Source organism: Hyla sarda, chromosome 6 (assembly GCF_029499605.1).
Source record: "Hyla sarda isolate aHylSar1 chromosome 6, aHylSar1.hap1, whole genome shotgun sequence".
In the NCBI taxonomy this organism is placed as follows: domain Eukaryota; kingdom Metazoa; phylum Chordata; class Amphibia; order Anura; family Hylidae; genus Hyla; species Hyla sarda.
Window position 1 is genome coordinate 248,036,049 of NC_079194.1, and position 22,533 is coordinate 248,058,581.

The following is a 22,533-nucleotide window of genomic DNA, read 5'->3' on the forward strand; positions in this document are numbered from 1 at the left end:
ATCACTGACAGTGGTCTCTAAACTGTAGCCCTCCAGATATTACAAAACTACAACTCCCAGCATGCTCAGACAGCAGTTTGCTGTCTTAGCATGCTGAGATTTGTAGTTTTGCAACATCTGGAGGGCCACAGTTTAGAGACCACTGTCAGTGATCTCCAGCCTGAACCCCTCTAAATCTTGCAAAACTACAACTCCCAGCATTCAGGAACAGCAAATGGCTGTCTCGGCATGCTGGGAGTTGTACTTGCGTGCATCCAGCTGTTGCATAACTACATCTCCCAGCATTCTCTTTGGCAATCAGTACATGCTGAGAGTTGTAGTTCTGCAACAGCTGGAGGCACACTGGTTGGGAAATACCGAGTTAGGTAATAGGTTCTATTACCCAACTCAGTATTTTCCAGTGTGCCTCCAGCTGTTGCAAAACTACAACTCCCAGCATGCACGTTCTGTCAGTGCATGCTGGGAGTTGTAGTTTTGCCCCCCCCCCCCTCCCATGTGAATGTACAGGTTACATTCACACTGGCGGCGGATTACAGTGAATTCCCTGCTTCAGGTTTGAGCTGCAGCAGCCGCAGCTCAAACTCCTAGCGGGAGACTCAGTGTAATCCGCCGTCAGTGTGAATGTAACCTAAAAACACTACACTAACATAAAATAAAGAGTAAAACACTACATATACACACGTACACTGCCCCCCCACCACCACCACCCCTTCCCCCCCAATAAAAATGAAAAACGTATCCTACAGCAGTGTTTCCAAAACGGAACCTCCAGCTGTTGCAAAACAAAAACTCCCAGCATTTCCGGACAGCCATTGACTGTCCAAGCATGCTGGGAGTTTAGCAACAGCTGGAGGCACCCTGTTTGGGAATCACTGGCTTAGAATACCCCTATGTCCACCCCTATGCAAATCCCTAATTTGGGCCTCAAATGCACATGGCGCTCTCACTTTGGAGCCCTGGCGTATTTCAAGGCAACAGTTTAGGGCCACATATGGGGTATCGCCGTACTCGGGAGAAATTGCCTAACAAATTTTGGGGGGCTTTTTCTCCTTTTACCCCTTATGAAAAGGTAAAGTTGGGGTCTACACCAGCATGTTAGTGTAAAAAAAAAAAACATTTTTGTACACTAACATACTGGTGTTGCCCCATACTTTAAAATTTCACAAGCGGTAAAAGAAAAAAAGCCTCCAAAGTTTGTAACGCATTTTCTCCTGAGGACGGAGATACCCCATATGTGGGCGCAAAGTGTTCTGGGGACGCACAACAAGGCTCAGAAGGGAGAGTGCACCATGTAAATTTGAGGTCTAAATTGGTGATTTGCACAGGGGTGGCTGATTTTACAGTGGTTCTGACATAAGTGCAAAACAATAAATACCCACATGTGACCCCATTTTGGAAACTACACCCCTCACGGAATGTAACAAGGGGTACAGTGAGCATTTACACCCCACAGGTGTCTGACAGATCTTTGAAACAGGGGTCTGTGAAAATGAAAAATAAAATTTTTAATTTACACAGCCCACTGTTCCAAAGATATGTCAAATGCCAGTGGGGTGTAAATCCTCCCTGCACCCCTTATTACCTTCCGTGAGGGGTGTAGTTTTAAAAATGGGGTCACATGTGGGGGGTCCACTGTTCTGGCACCACGGGGGGCTTTGGAAATGCACATGGCCAAATTCTCTCTCCAAAAGCTCAATGATGCTCCTTCTCTTCTGAGCATTGTAGTTCGCCCCCAGTGCACTTCACGTCCACTTATTGGGTATTTCCATACTCAGAAGAGATGGGGTTACAAATTTAGGGGGGTATTTTCTGCTATTATCCCTTGTAAAAATGTAAAATTTGGGGGAAAACAAGCATTTTAGTGTAAAAAAAATATTTTTTTTTTTACATATGCAAAAGTCGTGAAACACCTGTGGGGTATTAAGGTTCACTTTACCCCTTGTTACGTTCCCCAAGGGGTCTAGTTTCCAAAATGGTATGCCATGTGTTTTTTTTTTTCTGTCCTGGCACCATAGGTGCTTCCTAAATGCGGCATGCCCCCAGAGCAAAATTTGCTTCCAAAAAGCCAAATGAGACTCCTTCTCTTCTGAGACCTGTAGTGCGCCAGCAGAGCACTTTTCATCCCCATATTGGGTGTCTTCTGAATCGGGAGAAATTGGGCTTCAAATGTTGGGGGGTATTTTCTGCTATTACCTTTTTTAAAAATGTTAAATTTTTGCTAAACCAAGCATTTTTGGTAAAAAAAAAATTATTTTTTTTACATATGCAAAAGTCGTGAAACACCTGTGGGGTATTAAGGTTCACTTTATCCCTTGTTACATTCCTCAAGGAGTCTAGTTTCCAAAATGGTATGCCATGTCGTTTTTTTTTGCTGTCCTGGCACCATAGGGGCTTCCTAAATGCGACATGCCCCCCGAGCAAAATTTGCTCTCAAAAAGCCAAATATGACTCCTTCTCTTCTGAGCATTGTAGTTCGCCCGTAATGCACTTCAGGTCAACTTATGGGGTACCTCCATACTCAGAAGAGATGGGGTTACAAATTTTGGGGGGTATTTTCTGCTATTAACCCTTGCAAAAATGTGAAATTTGGGGGGAAACACACATTTTAGTGAAATTTTTTTTTTTTTTTTTACATATGCAAAAGTCATGAAACACCTGTGGGGTATTAAGGCTCACTTAATTCCTTTTTACGTTCCTCAAGGGGTCTAGTTTCCAAAATGGTATGCCATGTTTTTTTTATTTGCTGTTTTGGCACCATAGGGGCTTCCTAAATGCAACATTCCCCCAAAAAACCATTTCAGAAAAACGTACTCTCCAAAATCCCCTTGTCGCTCCTTCGCTTCTGAGCCCTCTACTGCGCCCGCCGAACAATTTACATAGACATATGAGGTATGTGCTTACTCGAGAGAAATTGGGCTACAAATTCAAGTATAAATTTTATCCTTTTACCCCTTGTAAAAATTCAAAAATTGGGTCTACAAGAACATGCAAGTGTAAAAAATGAAGATTTTGAATTTTCTCCTTCACTTTGCTGCTTTTACCGTGAAACACCTAAAGGGTTAAAACACTTACTGAATGTCATTTTGAATACTTTGGGGGGTGCAGTTTTTGTAATGGGGTCATTTATGGGGTATTTCTAATATGAAGACCCTTCAAATCCACTTCAAACCTGAACTGGTCCATGAAAAATAGCGAGTTTGAAAATTTTGTGAAAAATTGTAAAATTGCTGCTGAACTTTGAAGCCCTCTGGTGTCTTCCAAAAGTAAAAACATGTCAATTTTATGATTAAAATATAAAGTAGACATATTGTATATGTGAATCCAAAAAAAATAATATTTGGAATATCAATTTTCCTTACAAACAGAGAGCTTCAAAGTTAGAAAAATGCAAAATTTTCAATTTTTTCATCAAATTTTGGGATTTTTCACCAAGAAAGGATGCAAGTTACCACAAAAATTTACCACTATGTTAAAGTAGAATATGTCACGAAAAAACAATCTCGGAATCAGATTGATAAGTAAAAGCATTCCAGAGTTATTAATGTTTAAAGTGACAGTGGTCAGATGTGCAAAAAAGGGCTGCGTCCTAGAGGTGAAAATGGGCTGTGTCCTTAAGGGGTTAAAGGTTAAGGCAAACAAATTCTGGCACTGTTCTGAAATTGGTATAGAAAAGAAGGCATTTGTGAGATCAATGACTGTAAAATACAATGCATAGGCAGGTATTTGTGACAACAAGGTGTGGGGGTTTGGGAATACATGTGTTAAAGGTAGCAAGATGTCATTGACTGCCCTGAGATCTTGGACCATTCTGTAATGCACAGGTTCCCCAGGTTTAACTGCCTTCTTTTTAACAGGATACAAAGGAGTATTAGCTCCTGATTTTACAACTTTTAGGGCCCCTGACTTTAAAAGTTGCAGCACCTGAATTTCTATGGCATGTTCTTGGGGTGCACTAAGGGGATACTGCCTGAGCTGAGGCAGTGTGACCCCCAGTTTTATGGCCACTTCAACTGGGGATACAGGTAGAAGCCCTATGTCATATTTGCTAGTAGCCCAGCAGGTATCCTGCTGCGGAAGGTTAGTTACCAGTAATAAGGGAGTGACATTTTCATAGGCCTCTATCTGGGTGCATGCCTCTAGTACATTGTCATTTGTAGGGAGAGAGAGTGACTGTGCCATCTTCATAATACTGGATGTTGGCTAATAGGTCTTTCAGGACGTCTGCTCCCAATAGACAGCTTGGGGCAGATTTTGACACCAGGAATCTAGACAAAAAGGTTACTGGGCCTAGTTGAGCTTTGACTGGTTTTGTAAGGGGCAGAGTTTGAGGCAATCCCTTAAATCCTGCTACTGGGATTGTATCCTTGGATAATTGAGCAGACGTTATAACAGACTCTTGAATGACGGATTTAGTGGCTCCAGTATCTACCAAAAAAGTACTGTCTTGCTATTTATGGTCACGGGAACTGTAAGGGCAGGGGAGTTGTCCTTTAGGGGGACCTGACAAATGGCAGGTCAGTCCTGAGCTTGAGTATCTCTTTTTGTCTGCTGCTGACTGCCTTTGCCTGTTGTGTCCTGTGTATCACCCCCCTCATCAGCAATACGTTTTCTGCAGTTCTTTTTTATGTGTCCTGACTTGTCACAATAATAAAAAATTGGGGGTTTCCGGGGCCTGTCTCCTTTGTTATTCTGACCCCCACCTTGGGATTTTTCAGAGACATATGCTATTGTGGTCTTTTTGGGGGCTTCCTTCAGGTCAAGTTCTATCCCCTGGGCTTTTGCTAACAGGTCTGGGGCTCGAACTGTCGTCCTCCAGTCGGGTGTACTTATTTTTAGTTTTTCCCTTATCTGGGGTCTTAGACCGTCCACAAAAGCACGTACAAACAGTCTCTGTATTGCGTCACTGTCCATGTCTAATCCTTCGTCTAAGTAATGTTGCTCTAGACCAAGGTAATAGTCAGATACAGTCTGGGTCGGGGTTTGAGTGCACACTGCTACCGTCCCCCTCTCTCTCTGTCTTTGCGTGCAAAAGGTTTTAAGAGAGTTAGTAAACGTCTGTCTGGAGGTCTCTCCCCTGGGTTCATTGGGTCTAGCTGCATGAGTGGCAGTTATAAATTGAGAGAACATGGTGGGTGGCATTTTTAACCTGCAAAGGTCTTCCCCATCCTGCCATGTGGCATTATGAGATTACATGACCTGAATCAGGTACCTACAAAAATCCAAAGGCTTAGTAAGTGGGTCAGGGGCATTTTGCACAAGAGCCATACATTCCACAGGGCTCCATGGTTTATACAGGTGCCTATTTAAAGGTACTGTCTGATACTGGTTGTCTCCTATCATCTCTCTAACCTCATCCCTCCGTAGGTGTACAGGGGCTAGGTTGACAACCTGTCCTTGCCGAGGTGCCCCACATGCCAAGCATGAGTTTTTCCACCCTGGATTTTGTTGGCTGCAATTTGTGCAGACCCAGGGATGCTGAGGATCATAGGGACCAGGTTGTGACAGGAGGGCAGTCTGTGGAGTAATCATTCTGATACTTCGAGGTCCCCCATAGTGGTAGCATTCTGAGGTTTTCTCTGGGTTAGGATACCCACATTTACAATGCCATCCTGAATAAGGGGAATTACATACTTCTGACCCACGTAATGTAGAGAGGTCGGGGTACATTTTCTCACCAGGGGGTTTTAACTTCTGTTGGGGAGAGGGATTATTAGCTGGTGTAACATAGGGTGGAGGTGGGGCGCCTGTTTTTCCCCGTGATTTACTGGGCTCTATTTTCCATCCTTTCTTCTTATTGTCATATGTCCAGCCTTCCTCAACACATTGTGTGGAGGTACTGATCAGACATTTGACTTGATAATCCCAATTATGGACTTTCACTATGCCTTTATTTCTTTCTTTCTGCAATATTTTCCCAAAACTCTGGATTCAATTGGTCATTTTTTGGAACAATTCCTTCAATATTCTCCCTAGCTGGACTACTGCATCCTTGCCGTGTAACTCTTCAAGGATTGTTTTAAGAGCGTGTATCTGGGGATTCTCCGTCTGCATTCTTGGACATTAGCTGACCCATCCTTAGCCGTCAGGTCCCAAGTAGCTTATTTTGGAATCCCTCGTAAGGTGTCTATTCCCTCATTTCCATCCTCTTAGGCGACTAATATGTTAAAAGGATCTCCTGGCCTTTTCTTGTGATGTATGACAATTCTATATTCTATCCGCAAAGCGAATAGACAAATGCAACCAATAGCAATAACTGTCATCCACATCACTCTTATAAGGTCAGTGTCCGTCTAGATGTGTATTACCACACCTTATTCCCCCCAGACTACACGGGCTTATCACACGAATCCTGTCCTGGACTTATGATTTATTCCAGGCTCATGCTAGCAGCCAGATAATGGTTTATGTGATAGTATGGGATTTAAGCATAATCTATGACCCCGTTAGGCGCTTTCACAGATCATTTTGGCAATACCCTCACAAAATCACATACCATCCTCTCTTGGCTCATACATTCATTCCATGTCTCCTTGCGGAGTAACAGTGTACTTATCCAACCGGCAGAAGGTATACTGGTTCTTTGTCTATTCAAATAGACCTACTATCACAGGAGTTTAGCTATTCTAAAACCCAGTCTAAGTGCAGGACCCACAGCCACAGATCTCAGGAGGGCACATATATAAGAAAATAAAGCTTTAGTGGTCCTGCACCATAGCTGAGATGCTCCTTGTAATTCGGCAGCAGGTCCCTGTGAGTCTAGCGCCAAATAATGTTAGGTTCGACCCCAAAGGTCAAGTCGTCTTCTGTCGGTGGATTCCCAATTTGGGCGTCGAAGGCTTGTAAGGGGCTGCAGTCACCCTACTCTCCCAACATCACCCAAGTCGTCTTCTGTCGGTGGATTCCCAATTTGGGCGTCGAAGGCTTGTAAGGGGCTGCAGTCACCCTACTCTCCCAACATCACCCTGCCACTCAAATGAAGACACAGACACAAGTGCTGTGACTTAGCTAAGGGCAGTAACAAGACTGACCCTCCTCTCAAGTGTATTTTCTGATATACATGATTTTCAATATGACATGCGCAATAAACTTTAAATTGTAACAAAGACAGGGAACCGTAAATCATTTGTATAGTCAACAGAAAGTTAAATGCAAATATACATAGTTAAGCTGAAATCTAACAAGCCATTGTTTCAAGAACACATCTGTGGTAACAAAAGATAAAAGTTGCCTTGAATATAAAACACCAATTGTCTCAAGTCCAAAAGGTCAGGAGTTATATAGAAAAACAAGAATGATAGAATGCAGTCAGTCACTTAGACCGAGAAGATGGAGTCTTAAAACACAAAATGGAGTCTCCTCTACCCAATTCTATCTGTAGGATACCATTAAAAAATAATAAAAAAGATACAGTAGTGATTCAAAAAATTGTATTTAACGAAATGTATCTTTTTTATAACAACATTTTTATAAATTTTTTAAACAGGGAGCAATTTATGTGTGCGGGCAGGGCACAAAAAATGTAGATGACAATAATAAAAATATAGTGTGTGTGTTTTTCACTTTTTATTCTTTAGGTGGTACTATTACTCCCAGCATGGAACACACACTGTTACATGATGGGAGTAGTAGTACCTGTACTAATTGACAGATCTCCCCGGGTTCCATTGCAATCATTCTGTGTAATTTATAAATGCGGCCGGCCGCTCTCCTAGGGTCCCCTGCACTGCCGTATAAATACACCTATTCATATTTTCCGCAGAGAGCTGTGATTGGCCAGATGGTCCCAGCCTATCACAACTCTCTGTTGGGAATAGGTGTATATATACGTCAGTGCAGGGGACCATAGAAGAGCGGCCACCCGTATCTATTCATTATACAGGAGGATCACAGCAGGTGTCAGGTGTGACATTCGCTGTGATCGTCCTTTCTATTGCAGAGATGTGGAGCGGCTCTATACAGCGCTCGCTCACATCTCTGCACGATACTCCGGCCAGTGATGTGAATAGATCTCTCATCCATATTTCCTGCTGAGAGCTGTGATTGGCTGCCACCATACGGCTAATCCCCACTCCGGGCGCAAAATATGAAAACCAAAAAACACAGGACAAAAAAACAAGTAGAAACTTAAGGAGAGATATGGGGATTGGGAAGGGGTGGATTATATTTGGGTGGTGTGGGGGTTAGGGAGGAAAGACATCTTGGGGAGAAATTATACTTTGCTTGAAAAAGCTAATAGACAAATTGGTTACAATTATTGAAAGTTTGCTAACCATAATTTGTAACCGTATTGGGACGTTCTCAATGTCTGTAGACACAAATTTCGGGTGCATCTGGTATTGCCATGGATGGGGACCTCAGTGGCTTCTGCTGGAGACACCCTTCCACTCCATATAAGATCAAATATCAAATTGATGGCACAGTTTTAGGTTACAATGTATCAAATAATTTTTGGTGTGTTAAATTAAAAAGAACATGAGAATTGTATAAAATCAGCCAGATGACTGGGAAGCAATATTATATATGAGCTAGCTGGAATACCCCTGTACTTAGCAGATAGCATGGACCCACACTGGGGAAGATAGTGTTTTGTGATTTTATGGTAAATTTAGGATGTTAATTATAATTATATTTGTGGTCTTTGGATTTCTCTCTCTTTCTCTCCTGCTTCTCCCTTGCTTATTTATTAATTATGCGCATTGAAGAAATAAGGATGCACTCATCGGTCATTTGTGGAAAAGCTGGGTGATGTTTATTGACTAAAGCAGAATTTCATCCTCAATGGAGGAAGGGATGAACACCGAACCCAGCTCCTGAGAAGGGGAGGAGTAGCGACAGTCCATTTTGTAAAACGGACCATCACTACTCTTCCAGTTCCTTTGGAGCTGGTATCTGTATTATCTGGTATATACACACTGCTCAGGCCCGACTGCCCCATGTGCTAGGCCCCAGCACTGAATTCTCCATCTCCTGCAGACGATCGCTGCCACCTGATGCTATCCAGGTGATGGGGCTGGCTGTAGAGCAGGACATCCATAAAATATGTATGTATGTATATATATATATATATTCTGGTCCAGCGGTTCAGCCTGGACGAGCCCTCTCTCTTCTGCATGCCACGCGCCCGGGTGGCTTGCTCTGGATTACGGGAAGCTTTCAACTGTACGCACGCGGGCATATACAGTTAAAAGTGATGCTCGCTCGCTTGGGGAGATGGGACAAGTGCGGGCGGCGAAAATAAAAAACTAAATTCTGGCTGGGCCTATTTTCAGGTAGGGGCATGGAGTCCCTGAATACACCATTGGATCTCTTCATTGACCTAGAAATAATTAATCTAAATTTATCTTTATATGTATTTTCAGATTGTGTTGGGCCACAAGGAATAATGAAACATGTGAGTATTCTAAGTTGGTATGTTATCAAGAGACTTACATGTGTTTAAGTTTTTCAAACTACAGAGAGTCATACACTGAAATTTTTAAACTTTGCTTCAATGTATAACTTTTTAAAGGGGTGCTCCGGTGGAAAACAAATTTTTTTCACATCAGCTCCAAAAAGTTTAAACACATTTGTAAATAGTTTCTATTTAAAAATCTTAATCCTTTCAGTACTTATCAGCTGCTGTATACTACAGAGGAAGTTTAGTTGTTCTTTCTGACCACAATGCTCTTTGCTGAAACCTCTGTTCATGTCAGGAACTGTCTAAAGTAGGAGCAAATAACCATAGCAAACCTCTTCTGCTCTGGACAGCTCCTGACATGCACAGAGAGCACTGTGGTGTCTACAGAGAGCACTGTGGTCAGAAAAGAACTATACAACTTCCGCTCTAGCATACAGCAGCTAATAAATACTGGAAGGATTCAGATTTTTTAATAGAAGTCATTTACACATCTGTTTAACTTTCTTGCACCAGGCGATTTGAATTTCTTTTTTCCACCAGAGTACCCTTTAATGAATGTCATATCAAGGAACTAGTTTATTATTGTACATCAAACTAGCAATAAAGAGCTGTTTTTTTTTATCATTGCAGCCTCTATTGTCTTTATAGAAGGCCAATACAGTACTGTAATGGGACATTTTTCTGCCACATTTAACATGTGCTTCACGTAATTAAAGCTCTGCCTATTTTTGGTTCATTGGGTTTACTAAGAGTAGCACATAAATATTTCAACGACTTTATGCTTCTTTCACACTGCTGTTGCCGCCCATCAGAATGGTCATTTTGGCGAGGCGCAACAGGCAACAGTGGGTCCCGATGGACCCCATTATAGTCAATAGTGTCTGTTGGGCGCTACTGTTTTTCAGCTGGAGAAAAAGACGGCACAGGCAGTATTTTTTCTCCCGCTATTCTCCCCGGCGGCCCGAAGGCCATCACACTACCATGTGACAATGGTAGTGTGAAAGGAGAATTAGGTGTCCCAAGTTGCATGTGAGGAGGGTGGGCTCCTGCCATGTCCCCTTCATGTGAGGCCAAGCACCCCTTATGCCTCCTTCATGTAAATACCACAAAGTCACACATTTTTTGCACAGAAATTTAAGATAACATTGACATTTCTATGATTTTATAGATTTGCCTAAAAATAAAACAAACATTGAAATGCCTGTGTCCACAGTTTCAAATGTATTGTCAGTGTTTTGTCTTCATGTATGCTACTTTTAATTTTAAAGACTGTGTTCGCTTTCACAACTATTTTGTATAGCTCTGATGTACCTAAAATAAAGAGAAAAATATTTACCAAAAAAAGGCTGTATGTAATCTTAAGAAAACCATGCTGCTATGTGTAAACTGAACCGATTTAGCCCAATGTGTCTCTTTAGCTACAGACTAGAGAAAACATTTATTCTGTTTCATGTATAGATTGCTGAAGACAAAGGGGGAGTTTACAGTTTAAGGAGCACTCCTAGCTACAGAATAATTGAAAGATTGCTGGGTGTATTTTAATTTTAGCAAATACGTGGAAGGAAATAGAAAAGGATGCACTCACTCGTCATGGCTTGCTTGACTACCGTATTTATCGGGGTATACCACGCACCGGCCTATAACACACACCGGCCTATAACACGCACCCTCATTTTACCAAGGATATTTGGGTAAAAAAAAGTTGCCCGCTTCTCTCCCCTGCCTTTCCTGGGGTCCAGAGCCCTGCTGCCGCCGCTTCTCTCCCGCTGGCTATCTGCGCCGCTGCCCGTTCTCTCCCCCTGACTATCAGTGCCGCTGCCCGTTCCCTCCCCCTGACTATCGGCGCTGCTGCCTCGTTCTCTCCCCCTGACTATTGATGCCGGCGCCCCATTGCCGGCGCCGATAGCCAGGGGGAGAGATGCGGCGCCGGCAATGGGGCAGCGGCGCTGATAGCCAGGGGGAAAAGAAGGGGCAGCAGCACCCATTGCCGGTGCCGCTGCCCTGTTGCCTCCCCCATCCCCGGTTGTATAATTACCTGTTGCCGGGGTCGGGTCCACGCTGCTTCAGGCCTCCGGTGTGCGTCCCATGAGTCGTTGCTATGCACTGCACGGTGCGGCGCAATGATGAGTGACGTCATTGCACCGTGCAGCGCATAGCAACAACGCAGGGGACGCACACCTGAGGCCTGAAGCAGCGTGGAGCCGACCCCGGCAACAGGTAATTATACAACCGGGGATGGGGGAGGCAACGGAGCAGCGGCGCCGGCAATGTGTGCTGCTGCCCTTTCTCTCCCCGTCTGTCGGCCGCTGACCCATTGCCGGCGCCGATAGCCAGGGGGAGAGAACGGGCAGCGGCACCAATAGCCAGGGGGAGAGAAGGGCCGGCAGCAGAGCTCTAGACCCCAGGACAGGCAGGGGCAGAGACGCCGGCAGCGACGGCAGGTCTCTGCACCTGCAAAGCCGCTGCAGTTCATTGATTTAAAGCGCCCTCTTTAAATAATTGAACTGCAGCGGCTTATCGGCGTATAACACGCAGGTAGACTTTAGGCTAAAAATTTTAGCCTAAAAAGTGCGAGTTATACGCCAATAAATACGGTAAGTTTATTCACAAAACAGCATATAAAGTACAGCGGATAGAAACAGAGGAGCTTCCTCGCAGTATTTTAATTTTAGTATAGTTTATGGAAATTAAAGATTTTCCTACCCTTTAATGCAAAATATAGATTTTATGAAAGACCGGAAGCGAATATTATGCAACATTTCTTCTTTGCTGCAAAGTAGCAAAGTTTTATAAAATAAAACAACAGTAAATACAAGAAATACTTGTTATGTACAATAGGGCAACCAAACATGCTATATTATGAACAACCAATGAGGTCAGAGTCCAAGTATTATCCATTGACACTTCCTGACATTCTCCCTCTTTCTTTGCAATAAAACAGATATAAGAAAAAATCATGATGAAAAAAGTATATCAATGAATATAAGAGAATTAACTACTGTATTTATTGGGGTATACCACGCACCGGCCTATAACATGCAAAGAAAAAGTTTTTTAGCCAGATATCCTTGGTAAAATGAGGGTGCGTGCGTGTGTGTGCGCATGTGTATACCCTGATAGACTGTTTCTGAGCCTGCAGAAGCCCCCAGGAAAGGCAGGGGGAGAGAGGCCATCGCTGCCCGCTTCTCTCCCCCTGCCTTTCTTGGGGTCTAGAGTCCTGCTGCTGCCGCCACTTCTCTCCTCCTGGCTATCCAGAGAATGCTGCCGCTGCCCCAGACCAGTGTTGGCCACCATATATGCATTGCCAAAAATCCACAAACAAAGAACCCTAATCCCTGGACGCCCAATAGTGTCAGGGAATGAGAATTTGACGGAGGGTATTAGTAAATATGTGGACCAAATCTTGGCCCCCTTCGTTGTTTCTTTGCCCTCCTTCATCAAGGATACGGGTGATGCAGTCACTCGACTCCAGGAAATTTCGTTCCCGCCCCAGACCCTTATAGCAAGCCTCGATGTGGAGGCGTTGTATACAAATATTGAGCATGGTCTGGGTCTGGAGGCAGTTAGGTATTTTTTGAGTACACGGGGAACACAGTATACTAGACACAATGACTTTGTATTATCACCACTTCGATTTTTGTTAACACACAATTATTTTATTTTTGATGGTCACTATTATTTACAACGCCATGGGTACCGCTTGTGCACCAAATTTTGCTAATTTATTTTTAGGGTGGTGGGAAGATTCTATAGTTTTTTCGGACATCCTTAAAGAATACACTAGTCACATTTTATTTTGGGGGCGATTTATTGATGATGTTTTGTTATTTTGGGACGGTCCAAAAGCACTTTTTCAACAATTTGTTTTTGCACTTAATTCAAATCAAATAGGTATGCACTTCACACACGAGATACACGAGAGCACACTCACTTTTTTAGATTTACAAATTTTCCTGGATCCGAGTGGCAGCGTCCAAACAAGGATATTCAGAAAGCCTACATCCACAAATAGCTTTCTTCAGTGGGGAAGCTACCATCCTGCCCCTCTAAAGAGGGGAATCCCAATTGGGCAGTATCTGAGAGCGAGGAGAAACTGCTCAACAGATGAAGCCTTTTTGGAGGAGAGCAAATTGTTATATCATAGATTTATATCTAGAGGGTATCCCAAGAAGGTCCTTCATAGGGCCTTCGCCAGAGCTAGGGATACTCCGAGGAAGGACCTTCTTAGATCAGGAAGGAAAAAGACTATAGTGGAAAACAAATTGGCTAGATGCATAGGGACGTTCGATCAAAATAACCATCAGGTGACAAACATACTAAAGAAATATTGGCCCATATTATTGGCAGATAGTGATGTTAAAGAGGTCATCACTCCACATGCAACAGTCACCTACAGACGGGGGACTAACATTAGAGAACATCTAGCGAAAAGCTACTTTTCGGAAGGAACAAGTGAGACCTGGCTAAAATCTCCAACAGTTGGGTCATATCCATGTGGCAGATGTTCTTTTTGCCACATGATGCCGAAACAAAGGAATTTACGAACCCAATAGACGCACGTATATATACGATACAAGAGTTTATAAATTGCCAGACGATGGGGGTGATTTATATCGCACAGTGCGACTGTCCCATGATATATGTGGGAAAAACCACACAGCAATTAAGAAGGCGCATCTCAAAACATGCGAGTACTTTGCGCACTGGGGTGGATACCCCACTAGCAAGGCATTTTGTCACAAGTCATGGAGGGAATTGGTCTAGTCTCCATGGGGGGCAGTGTGATATGTTTTAAAAGTTCAGGAGCCATCTGTCTCTTATGAGTGACGGTGTTCTGCAGGCACCTTCACCTAGAGTGACAAATTACCTTGCTAGACCGGCTGGTCAGTGAAATTACACAATTCCACATCAGGTGGATCCTGAGAATTTTTAATAATTTGGTGCATATACAAGCAATAAAGATCACACTTTTAATATTCTATTTTGGTGTATGGGAAGAATGGGTTTTTTGGACCATCTGATGATGGTCTATAAGTATTCAAATTGGATATTCTCCTCAGGCTCCCAAGATCTCTCCTCAGGACTGTAACCCTCCCAGTCCACCCAAAAAATTGTTTATCTCTCACAGTTTTAGTAGCAAGAATCTCTTTAACCTTGAAGATGTCAGAAGAGCCAGAGACAGGTGTGGGGACAAGATTCTTCTGAGAAAACCAGTTTATGACAAGAGGCTTGAGGAGAGAGACGTGGAAGGAATTGGGAATACGTAACGTAGCAGGTAGATGGAGTTTGTAGGAGACAGGGTTGATTTTTTGTAGAATCTGGAAGGGACCAAGGAGCGAGGACAGAGCTTGTAACAGGGGATCTTGAATTGGATGTACTTGGATGAAAGCCACACCATGTCACCAGGAGAGAAGAACGGAGGAGGTCTTCTACTTTTATCTGCTTGAGCCTTCATGCGTGAAGAAGCCTGATATAACGACTGTTGGGTCTGTTGCCAGATGGTAGAGAAGTCACGGACCAGCTCATCAACAGCAGGCACACCGGAGGACACTGGGAGATGGAGTCCGTAGACAACAAAAAAAAGAGACAACCTCGTTGACTCGGAATCCTTATGATTATATGAGAATTCAGCCGAGGGAAGAAGGTCGACCCAATAGTCTTGGCGAGCTGAAACAAAATGCTGAAGATAAGTTTCTAGGATTTGATTAACCCTCTCCACCTGACCTTTGGACTGAGGGTGGTAGGCTGAGGAGAAGTCCATATTGATGTCCAGATGGTTACAAATGGCTCGCCAGAACTTAGAGACAAACTGCACACCTCGATCCGAAATGATATGCTGAGGAAGACCATGTAAACGAAAGACATGTAACAAGAAGTACTTCGCCAGCTGCGGTGCAGAAGGAAGACCTGGTAGAGGAATTAAATGAGCCATCTTGGAAAACGGATCTACAACGAACCCAGATGACAGTGTTATTATGAGATGGTGGCAAATCGGTGATGAAATCCATGGCAATATGGGACCAGGGAGTCTCCGGAATGGGTAAAGGCTGTAAGAGTCCTGCAGTTCTCTGTCGAGGAGTTTTGTCATGGGCTCAAGTTTTACAGGAACGAACAAAATCAGAAACATCACGTTCAAGATGGGGCCACCAGTAGTGCTGGGAGATAAGAAGTAGAGTCTTGCGTATTCCAGGATGTCCTGCTGTCAAGGAAGAATGACCCCATTTCAGGACCTTGCGTCTCAATCGGGCGGCCACAAAGGATTTTCCGGGAGGAACTTGCTGACTCTGGGCAGGAGCTGCAGGAATCAAACTGTCAGGAGGAATAATATGCCTAGGCGTGGAGTCCAAACCAATGACATCAGAGGACCTGGAGAGAGAATGTGCTCTGATGTTCTTTTCTGCTGGAAGTGAATGAAGAAGTTGAACCTAGAAAAGAACAGTGATCATCTTGCCTGGCGGAGGTTCAAATGCTGAGCAGAATGAAGGTATAGAAGATTCTTATGGTCGGAGTAGATGCTGACTGGATGAGAAGAACCTTCCAATAAATGTCGCCATTCTTCCAAAGCTAGCTTGATAGCAAGGAGTTCACGATCTCCAATGGAGTAATTCCTCTCAGCAGGAGAGAAGGTCTTGGAGAAGAACCCACAAGTAACAGTCTTGCCCTTGGCGTTCTTCTGAGTAAGAACGGCACCCACTCCAATAGTTGAGGCATCAACCTCCAAAGCAAAGGGCCTCTCCGGATCAGGTCTTGTAAGCACGGGAGCAGAGGCAAATGCAGACTTTAAACCTGAGAAGGCCTCTTCAGCCTCTTGAGGCGAAGACTTAGGATTAGATGCCTTCTTAGTGAGAGCCACAAATGGAGGAACCAAGGATGAAAAATGCCGGATAAATTGACGATAATAGTTTGCGAATCCCAGAAAGCGTTGAATAGCACGTAGGCCCGAAGGACAATGCCAATCCAATACTGCAGACAATTTATCTGGATCCATCTGATGGCCCTGGTCAGAGACAATGTAGCCAAGAAATGGAAGACTAGATTTCTCCAACAGGCATTTCTCCAGTATGGCGTAGAGATGATTCTTCCGTAATCGCTGAAGAACCAGATGAACATGAGTACAATGCTCCTCTAATTTGGAAGAGAAGATCAGGATGTCATCTAGGGATACAACACAGGTGTGGAGAAGATCACTGAAGATATCATTGACAAACTCTTGAAAAAGCTGGAGCATTGCAGAGACCAAATGGTATTACGAGATGCTCAAAATGTCCGTCATGAGTATTGAAGGCTGTTTTCCATTCATCTCCCTTGCTGATACGAATGAGGTTATACGCTCCACATAAGTCCAATTTGGAGAAGACCTTGGTACCACGTAGACGGTCAAAAAGTTCTGAGATAAGAGGTAGTGGGTAACAGTTCTTGACCGTGATTTTGTTAAGTCCCCTGTAGTCAATGCATGGACGGAGTGAGCCATCCTTCTTTCCAACAAAGAAGAAACCAGCTCCAGCAGGAGAAGAGGGCTTACAGATAAATCCCTTTTGGGGATTCTCCTGGATATACTCAGCCATAGCTTTGGTCTCAGGAACCGATAGAGGGTATATCCTTCCACGAGGAGAAGTGGTACCAGGCAGAAGATCAATAGGGCAATCATAAGGATGATGTGGAGGAAGAGACTAAGCCTGTTTCTTGCAGAAAACGTCAGAGAAATCTTGGTAAGGTGGTGGCAGACCAGGTAAAGGAAGAAGACCAGAAACAACTTTAGACTGAACTGATTGGAGTCAAAGATTTTGACAGGATTGTCCCCAAAGAATAATCTCTCCAGTTCTCCAATCCAGTTGCGGAGAATGGCGTTGCAGCCAAGGAAGGCCAAGAAAAATCTCTGAAGTACAGTGTAGCAGAAAATAGAATTCAATCTTTTCTTTATGCAATACACCCACTTGAATTACAAGAGATTCTGTACGGAAGTGAACCATACAGTCCAGATTTTGTCCATTAACAGAGGAGATGAGCAAGGGCTTGGCAAGCCTAGTAACAGGAAGAGGATACTTGTGGACCAAAGCAGCATCAATAAAGTCGCCTGCTGATCCAGAATTCAAAAATGCTGTAGCTCTGAAGGAAGACTTTGCAGAAGTGAAGACTTGTACAGAAATAGTTAAGCGAGGAGAGGTAGTATTCACACCCAGGGACACCTCTCCTACGTGCCCTAGGTGCAAGCATTTTCCCGGATATTGTGGACAAACTGAACAGTCTTTAAAGGAAGTGTTCGGGGCTAGCACAATACAAGCACAAACTCTCACTGCGTCGTCGTGATCTCACCTGTTGCATAAAACGAGAACAAATCTACTTGCATAGCCTCTTCGGCAAGAGGTGCAGGAAACTGTAGAGATGGAAGTTGAAACTCAGGTGCCAGGCGAGAATATCTCCGTGTTCGGGCATGTTCCCTTTCTAAGCGCAGTTCTTCCTGTCTCTCAGCAAAACACACATCAATATGTGTGGCCAGGTGGATAAGTTCAGTCAGAGAAGAAGGAGGATCATGTGCAGCAAGGGCATCTTTAATCCTGCTAAACAGTCCATTTTTGAATGTGGCACACAAGGCCTCATCATTCCATGCTAGTTCTGAGGCTAGAGTGTGGAATTGAACCGCGTAGTCACCGACTGAAGAACTCCCTTGATATAGGTTCAGCAAAGCCATCTCAGCAGAAGAGGTACGTGCGGGTTCCTCAAAGACACAGCAAAATTCTGCCAGAAAGGCCGTCAAATTAAAAGCTACCGGATCACCGCAATCCCAAAGGGGTGTAGCCCAGGCCAGGGCTTTTCCGGACAGTAGACTAATGACAAAAGCCACCTTCGTATGGAGCACTGTGTAACAAAGCCTCTGCATGACTTGGAATCCCCATCATACTTGGAAGGTAACGGCAGACGTAGCTGAGAGCCAGGAGACACTGCAGGAGCTGGTGGTGGGAGTGGGCCAGGTTGCGCTACCTGCTGCTGTTGCAAGGCCAAAAGCTGTTGCATCATAGCTGAAAAAAGTGAAAGTTGCTGCGCCTGTCGGGCAAACTGCTGTGACTGACGTACCACAATGGAGGGAAAATCCGTGACTTCATGCAGGGGTACCTCAGCGGCCATGGTCAGATCTTACTGCAACACTCACGTTTCAGAAGATTGGAACACTGATGGTAGTGGATCCACTGGACCTGTGTGGTAGATGACTCTGACTGTACCAGGGAGTGGAGTCTAAGGTGCCACTGGTTGTCACCAGAGCCCACCACAAAGCGGGATGGACCTGCTGCGGCAGGCGGCACCCAGTTCTCTACCCCTGGCACGGCTCAACCACACAGGCGGCTGAGGAGATGCGAGGAACAGAAGGGATAAGGAAGCTCATAATCAGGATAGCAGAAGGTCAGGGCAGGAGGCACAGTAGCATAGTCAGGACGTAGCAGGAGGTCAGTAGGCAGGCGGCAGAGGAGCAAGGTCAGGTCACAGAGCAAAAGGATCAAATACACGGCAAGGCCATAACAGGAATGCTTTCTCTCAGGCTCAATGCAACAAAGATCTGGCAGGGAAGTGAGGAGGGTGGAGGAATTTATCAATGAGCCACAGGTGAATTAAACAAATGAGCGCACTGGCCCTTTAAATCTTAACCCTTTAAGGATAAAGCGTTTTTCTGTTTTTGCTTTTTTTTTGCGCCACCAATTCTACTTTGTAATGACATCAGTCATTTTACCCAAAAATCATTGTGCAACAAAATTGAAGAAAAAACACAATTTTGTAAATTTTGGGGTCTTCCGTTTCTACGTCGTACATTCTTCGGTAAAAATGACACTTCATCTTTATTCTGTAGGTCCATACGGTTAAAATGATACCCTACTTATATAGGTTTGATTTTGTCGTACATTCGGAAAAAATCATAACTATTTGCACGAAAATTAATATATTTTAAATTGCTCTCTTCTGACCCCTATAACTTTTTTATTTTTCCGCGTACAGGGTGGTATGAGGGCTACTTTTTTGTGCCGTGATCTGAAGATTTAATCGGTACCATTTTTGTTTTGATCTGACTTTTTAATCGCTTTTTATTCATTTTTTCATTATATAAAAAGTGACCAAAAATAAAGGGTTAATAGCCGCCCGCGGCGATTGCCACATGCTGGCTATTAACACCGGCCCCACAGCTACAGGAATCAGCTGGGGGCCGGCCGGTACGACGCAGGTTCGAGTCAGGAGCCCGCGTCATACCCCGTTAACGGCCACTGGACAAGCATAGATGTCCATGGTCATTAACGGGTTAAAGCTCCAGCACGCGCCCTAGGGGACGGGGACACGTTTGCTGGAGCAGAGAGGCAGAGGCTGGGGCAGGAGAAGCACCAGGTGAGTGAAGGACTGGGGCTCACATGCGGGTTTGTCCCGCGATGCGAATCCCAGCCCCGTCGGCAGCAACAGGTAATGGGACCATGCGCTCACGGCCAGCGTGTGCGGCCGGAGCGCATAACGTAACAATAAGGTACAGTGGGAATCAAAAGTTTGGGCACCCCAGGTAAAAAAAAATATTAATGTGCATAAAGAAGCCAAGGAAAGATGGAAAGATCTCCAAAAGGCATCAAATTACAGATTAGACATTCTTATAATATGTCAACAAGTGTTAGATTTTATTTCCATCATTTACACTTTCAAAATAACAGAAAATAGAAAAATGGCGTCTGCAAAAGTTTGGGCGCCCTGCAGAATTTATAGCATGCACTGCCCCCTTTGCAAAGCAGAGACCTGCCAGTGTCATGGATTGTTCTCAATCTTCATCTGGGAAGACCAGGTGATGTCAATCTCAAAGGTTTTAAATGCCCAGACTCATCTGACCTTGCTCCAACAATCAGCACCATGGGTTCTTCTAAGCAGTTGTCTAGAAATCTGAAACTGAAAATAGTTGACGCTCACAAAGCTGGAGAAGGCTATAAGAAGAGAGCAAAAAGTTTTCAGATGTCAATATCCTCTTTTCGGATTGTAATTAAGAAATGGCAGTCATCAGGAACAGTGGAAGTTAAAGCAAGATCTGGAAGACCAAGAAAATATCAAACAGAACAGCTTGCAGGATTGTGAGAAAAACTATTCAAAACCCTCGTTTGACTGCACAGAAAGATCTGGCAGACCACTATAAAGAGATACTTGTACAAATATGGGCATCATGGAAGAGTCATCAGAAGAAAACCCCTTCTACGTCCTCACCACAAAAATCAGCCTTTGAACTTTGCAAATGAACATATAGACAAGCCTGATGCATTTTGGAAACAAGTTCTGTGGACCGATGAGGTTAAAATTGAACTTTTTTGGCCGGAATGAGCAAAGGCACGTTTGGAGAAGAAGGGGAACAGAATTTAATGAAAATAACCTCTGTCCAACTGTTAAGCATGGGGGTGGATCAATCATGCTTTGGGATTTTATTGCAGCCAGTGGCACAGGGAACATCTCACGAGTAGAAGGAAAAATTGATTCAATAAAATTTCAGCAAATTTTGGATGCTAACTTGATGCCATTTGTGAAAAAGCTGAAGTTAAAGAGAGGATGGCTTCTACAAATGGATCTCAAAATCCATGGGGGATTACATCAAGAGGCGTAAACTGAAGGATTTGCCATGGCCTTCACAATCTCTTGACCTCAAAATAATTGAAAATCTATGGATAGACCTTAAAAGAGCAGTGCGTGACAGACAGCCCAAAAATCTCAAAGAACTGGAAGACTTTTGTAAGGAAGAATGGGAAAAGATACCTCAACCTTTTGCAGACGCCATTTTTTTGTTTTCTGTTATTTTGAAAGTGTAAATGATGGAAATAAAATCTAACTTTTGTTGACATATAAGAATTTCTAATCTGTAGTTTGCTGCCTTTTGGAGATTTTTCCCATCTTTCCTTGGCTTCTTTATGCACATTAATACAAATTTTTACTTGGGGTGCCCAAACTTTTGATCCTCACTGTTTATATGGAAGATTACACTTATCTTGTGTACTGCATGAGCAGCAGCAAAGAAAGAGGAAGAATATCAGTAAGCGTCAATGGATAATACCTGGACTCTGTTCTCATTGGTTATTCATAATATATTATGTTTGGTTGTGCTATTGTACATAAATTTTTCCTGTTTTTTCTCTTATTGTATTTTGAAAAACTTTGCTGCTATGAGCGAGCGCAGTAAAGAAGGAATTTTGCATAATGTGAAGCCTCCTGTCTTCATATAAAATTTGTAGTTTAAATAGACAATGGGGTTATCCTAAGATTAAAGGGGTACTCCCGTGGAATTTTTTTTTTTTAAATCAACTGGTGCCAGAAAGTTAAACAGATTTGTAAATTACTTCTATTAAAAAATCTTAATCCTTCCAATTTATAGGCTGTATACTACAGAGGAAATGCTTTTCTTTTTGGATTTCTCTGATGTCACGACCACAGTGCTCTCTGCTGACCTCTGCTGTCCATTTTAGGAACTGTCCAGAGCAGCATAGATTTTCTATGGGGATTTTCCCCTTCTCTTGACAGTTCCAAAAATGGACAGCAGAGGTCAGCAGAGAGCACTGTGGTCGTGACATCAGAGAAAAGCATTTCTACTGTAGTATATAGCCCCTAAAAAAGTACTGGAAGGATTAAAATGTATTAATAGAAGTAAGGAATCCTAAAAAATGGAAGAGAAGGAATCCTAAAAAATTGTGTTCTAAAGTGATTTATTGTTTTTTTTTGTTTTATCAATCTCTTTGTGATAGTATGATAAATCTGCCACAAGTAAGCAAAACCAAAGCAAAAATAAATGACTTTAAAACACACTTTCTAAACACAACAATGATAAATTTCCCTCCATATGTTTTTTATATATATGTTTTGAATTATATGGATAGCCTACCTTTTTAGAATTGTGTTGTTTTGTATTTAACTGTATTATTTCCCCCCATTTTACTTTTTATGTTAGCCTGGTGAGACCTGGATTGATGACTGTAATTCCTGCATGTGTTACCAATATATAGAAAACGATTTGAGTAAAGTCAAGGTTTTGTGTTTCCCTTTGAAATGTCGACCCATAAATTTTCAAGTATGTGACAAAGCATGGCTAATACCCTATGTCACATATACAGAAGAGGATCGTTGCTGCCCAAGTGTTAAATGTGGTA

At 43.3% G+C, this 22,533-nt stretch overlaps 1 protein-coding gene across 1 annotated transcript in view; it reads left to right on the forward strand.

Annotated features, from left to right (window-relative positions):
• LOC130276902 (mucin-2-like) overlaps window positions 1-22,533 on the forward strand; it is a 379,260-nt gene that overhangs the window by 292,586 nt on the left and 64,141 nt on the right. Inside the window, exons 17-18 of the mRNA XM_056526896.1 lie at window positions 9,360-9,391; window positions 22,335-22,530. Coding sequence (XP_056382871.1) covers window positions 9,360-9,391; window positions 22,335-22,530 — 228 coding nt within the window. The remainder of the gene's footprint in view (window positions 1-9,359; window positions 9,392-22,334; window positions 22,531-22,533) is intronic.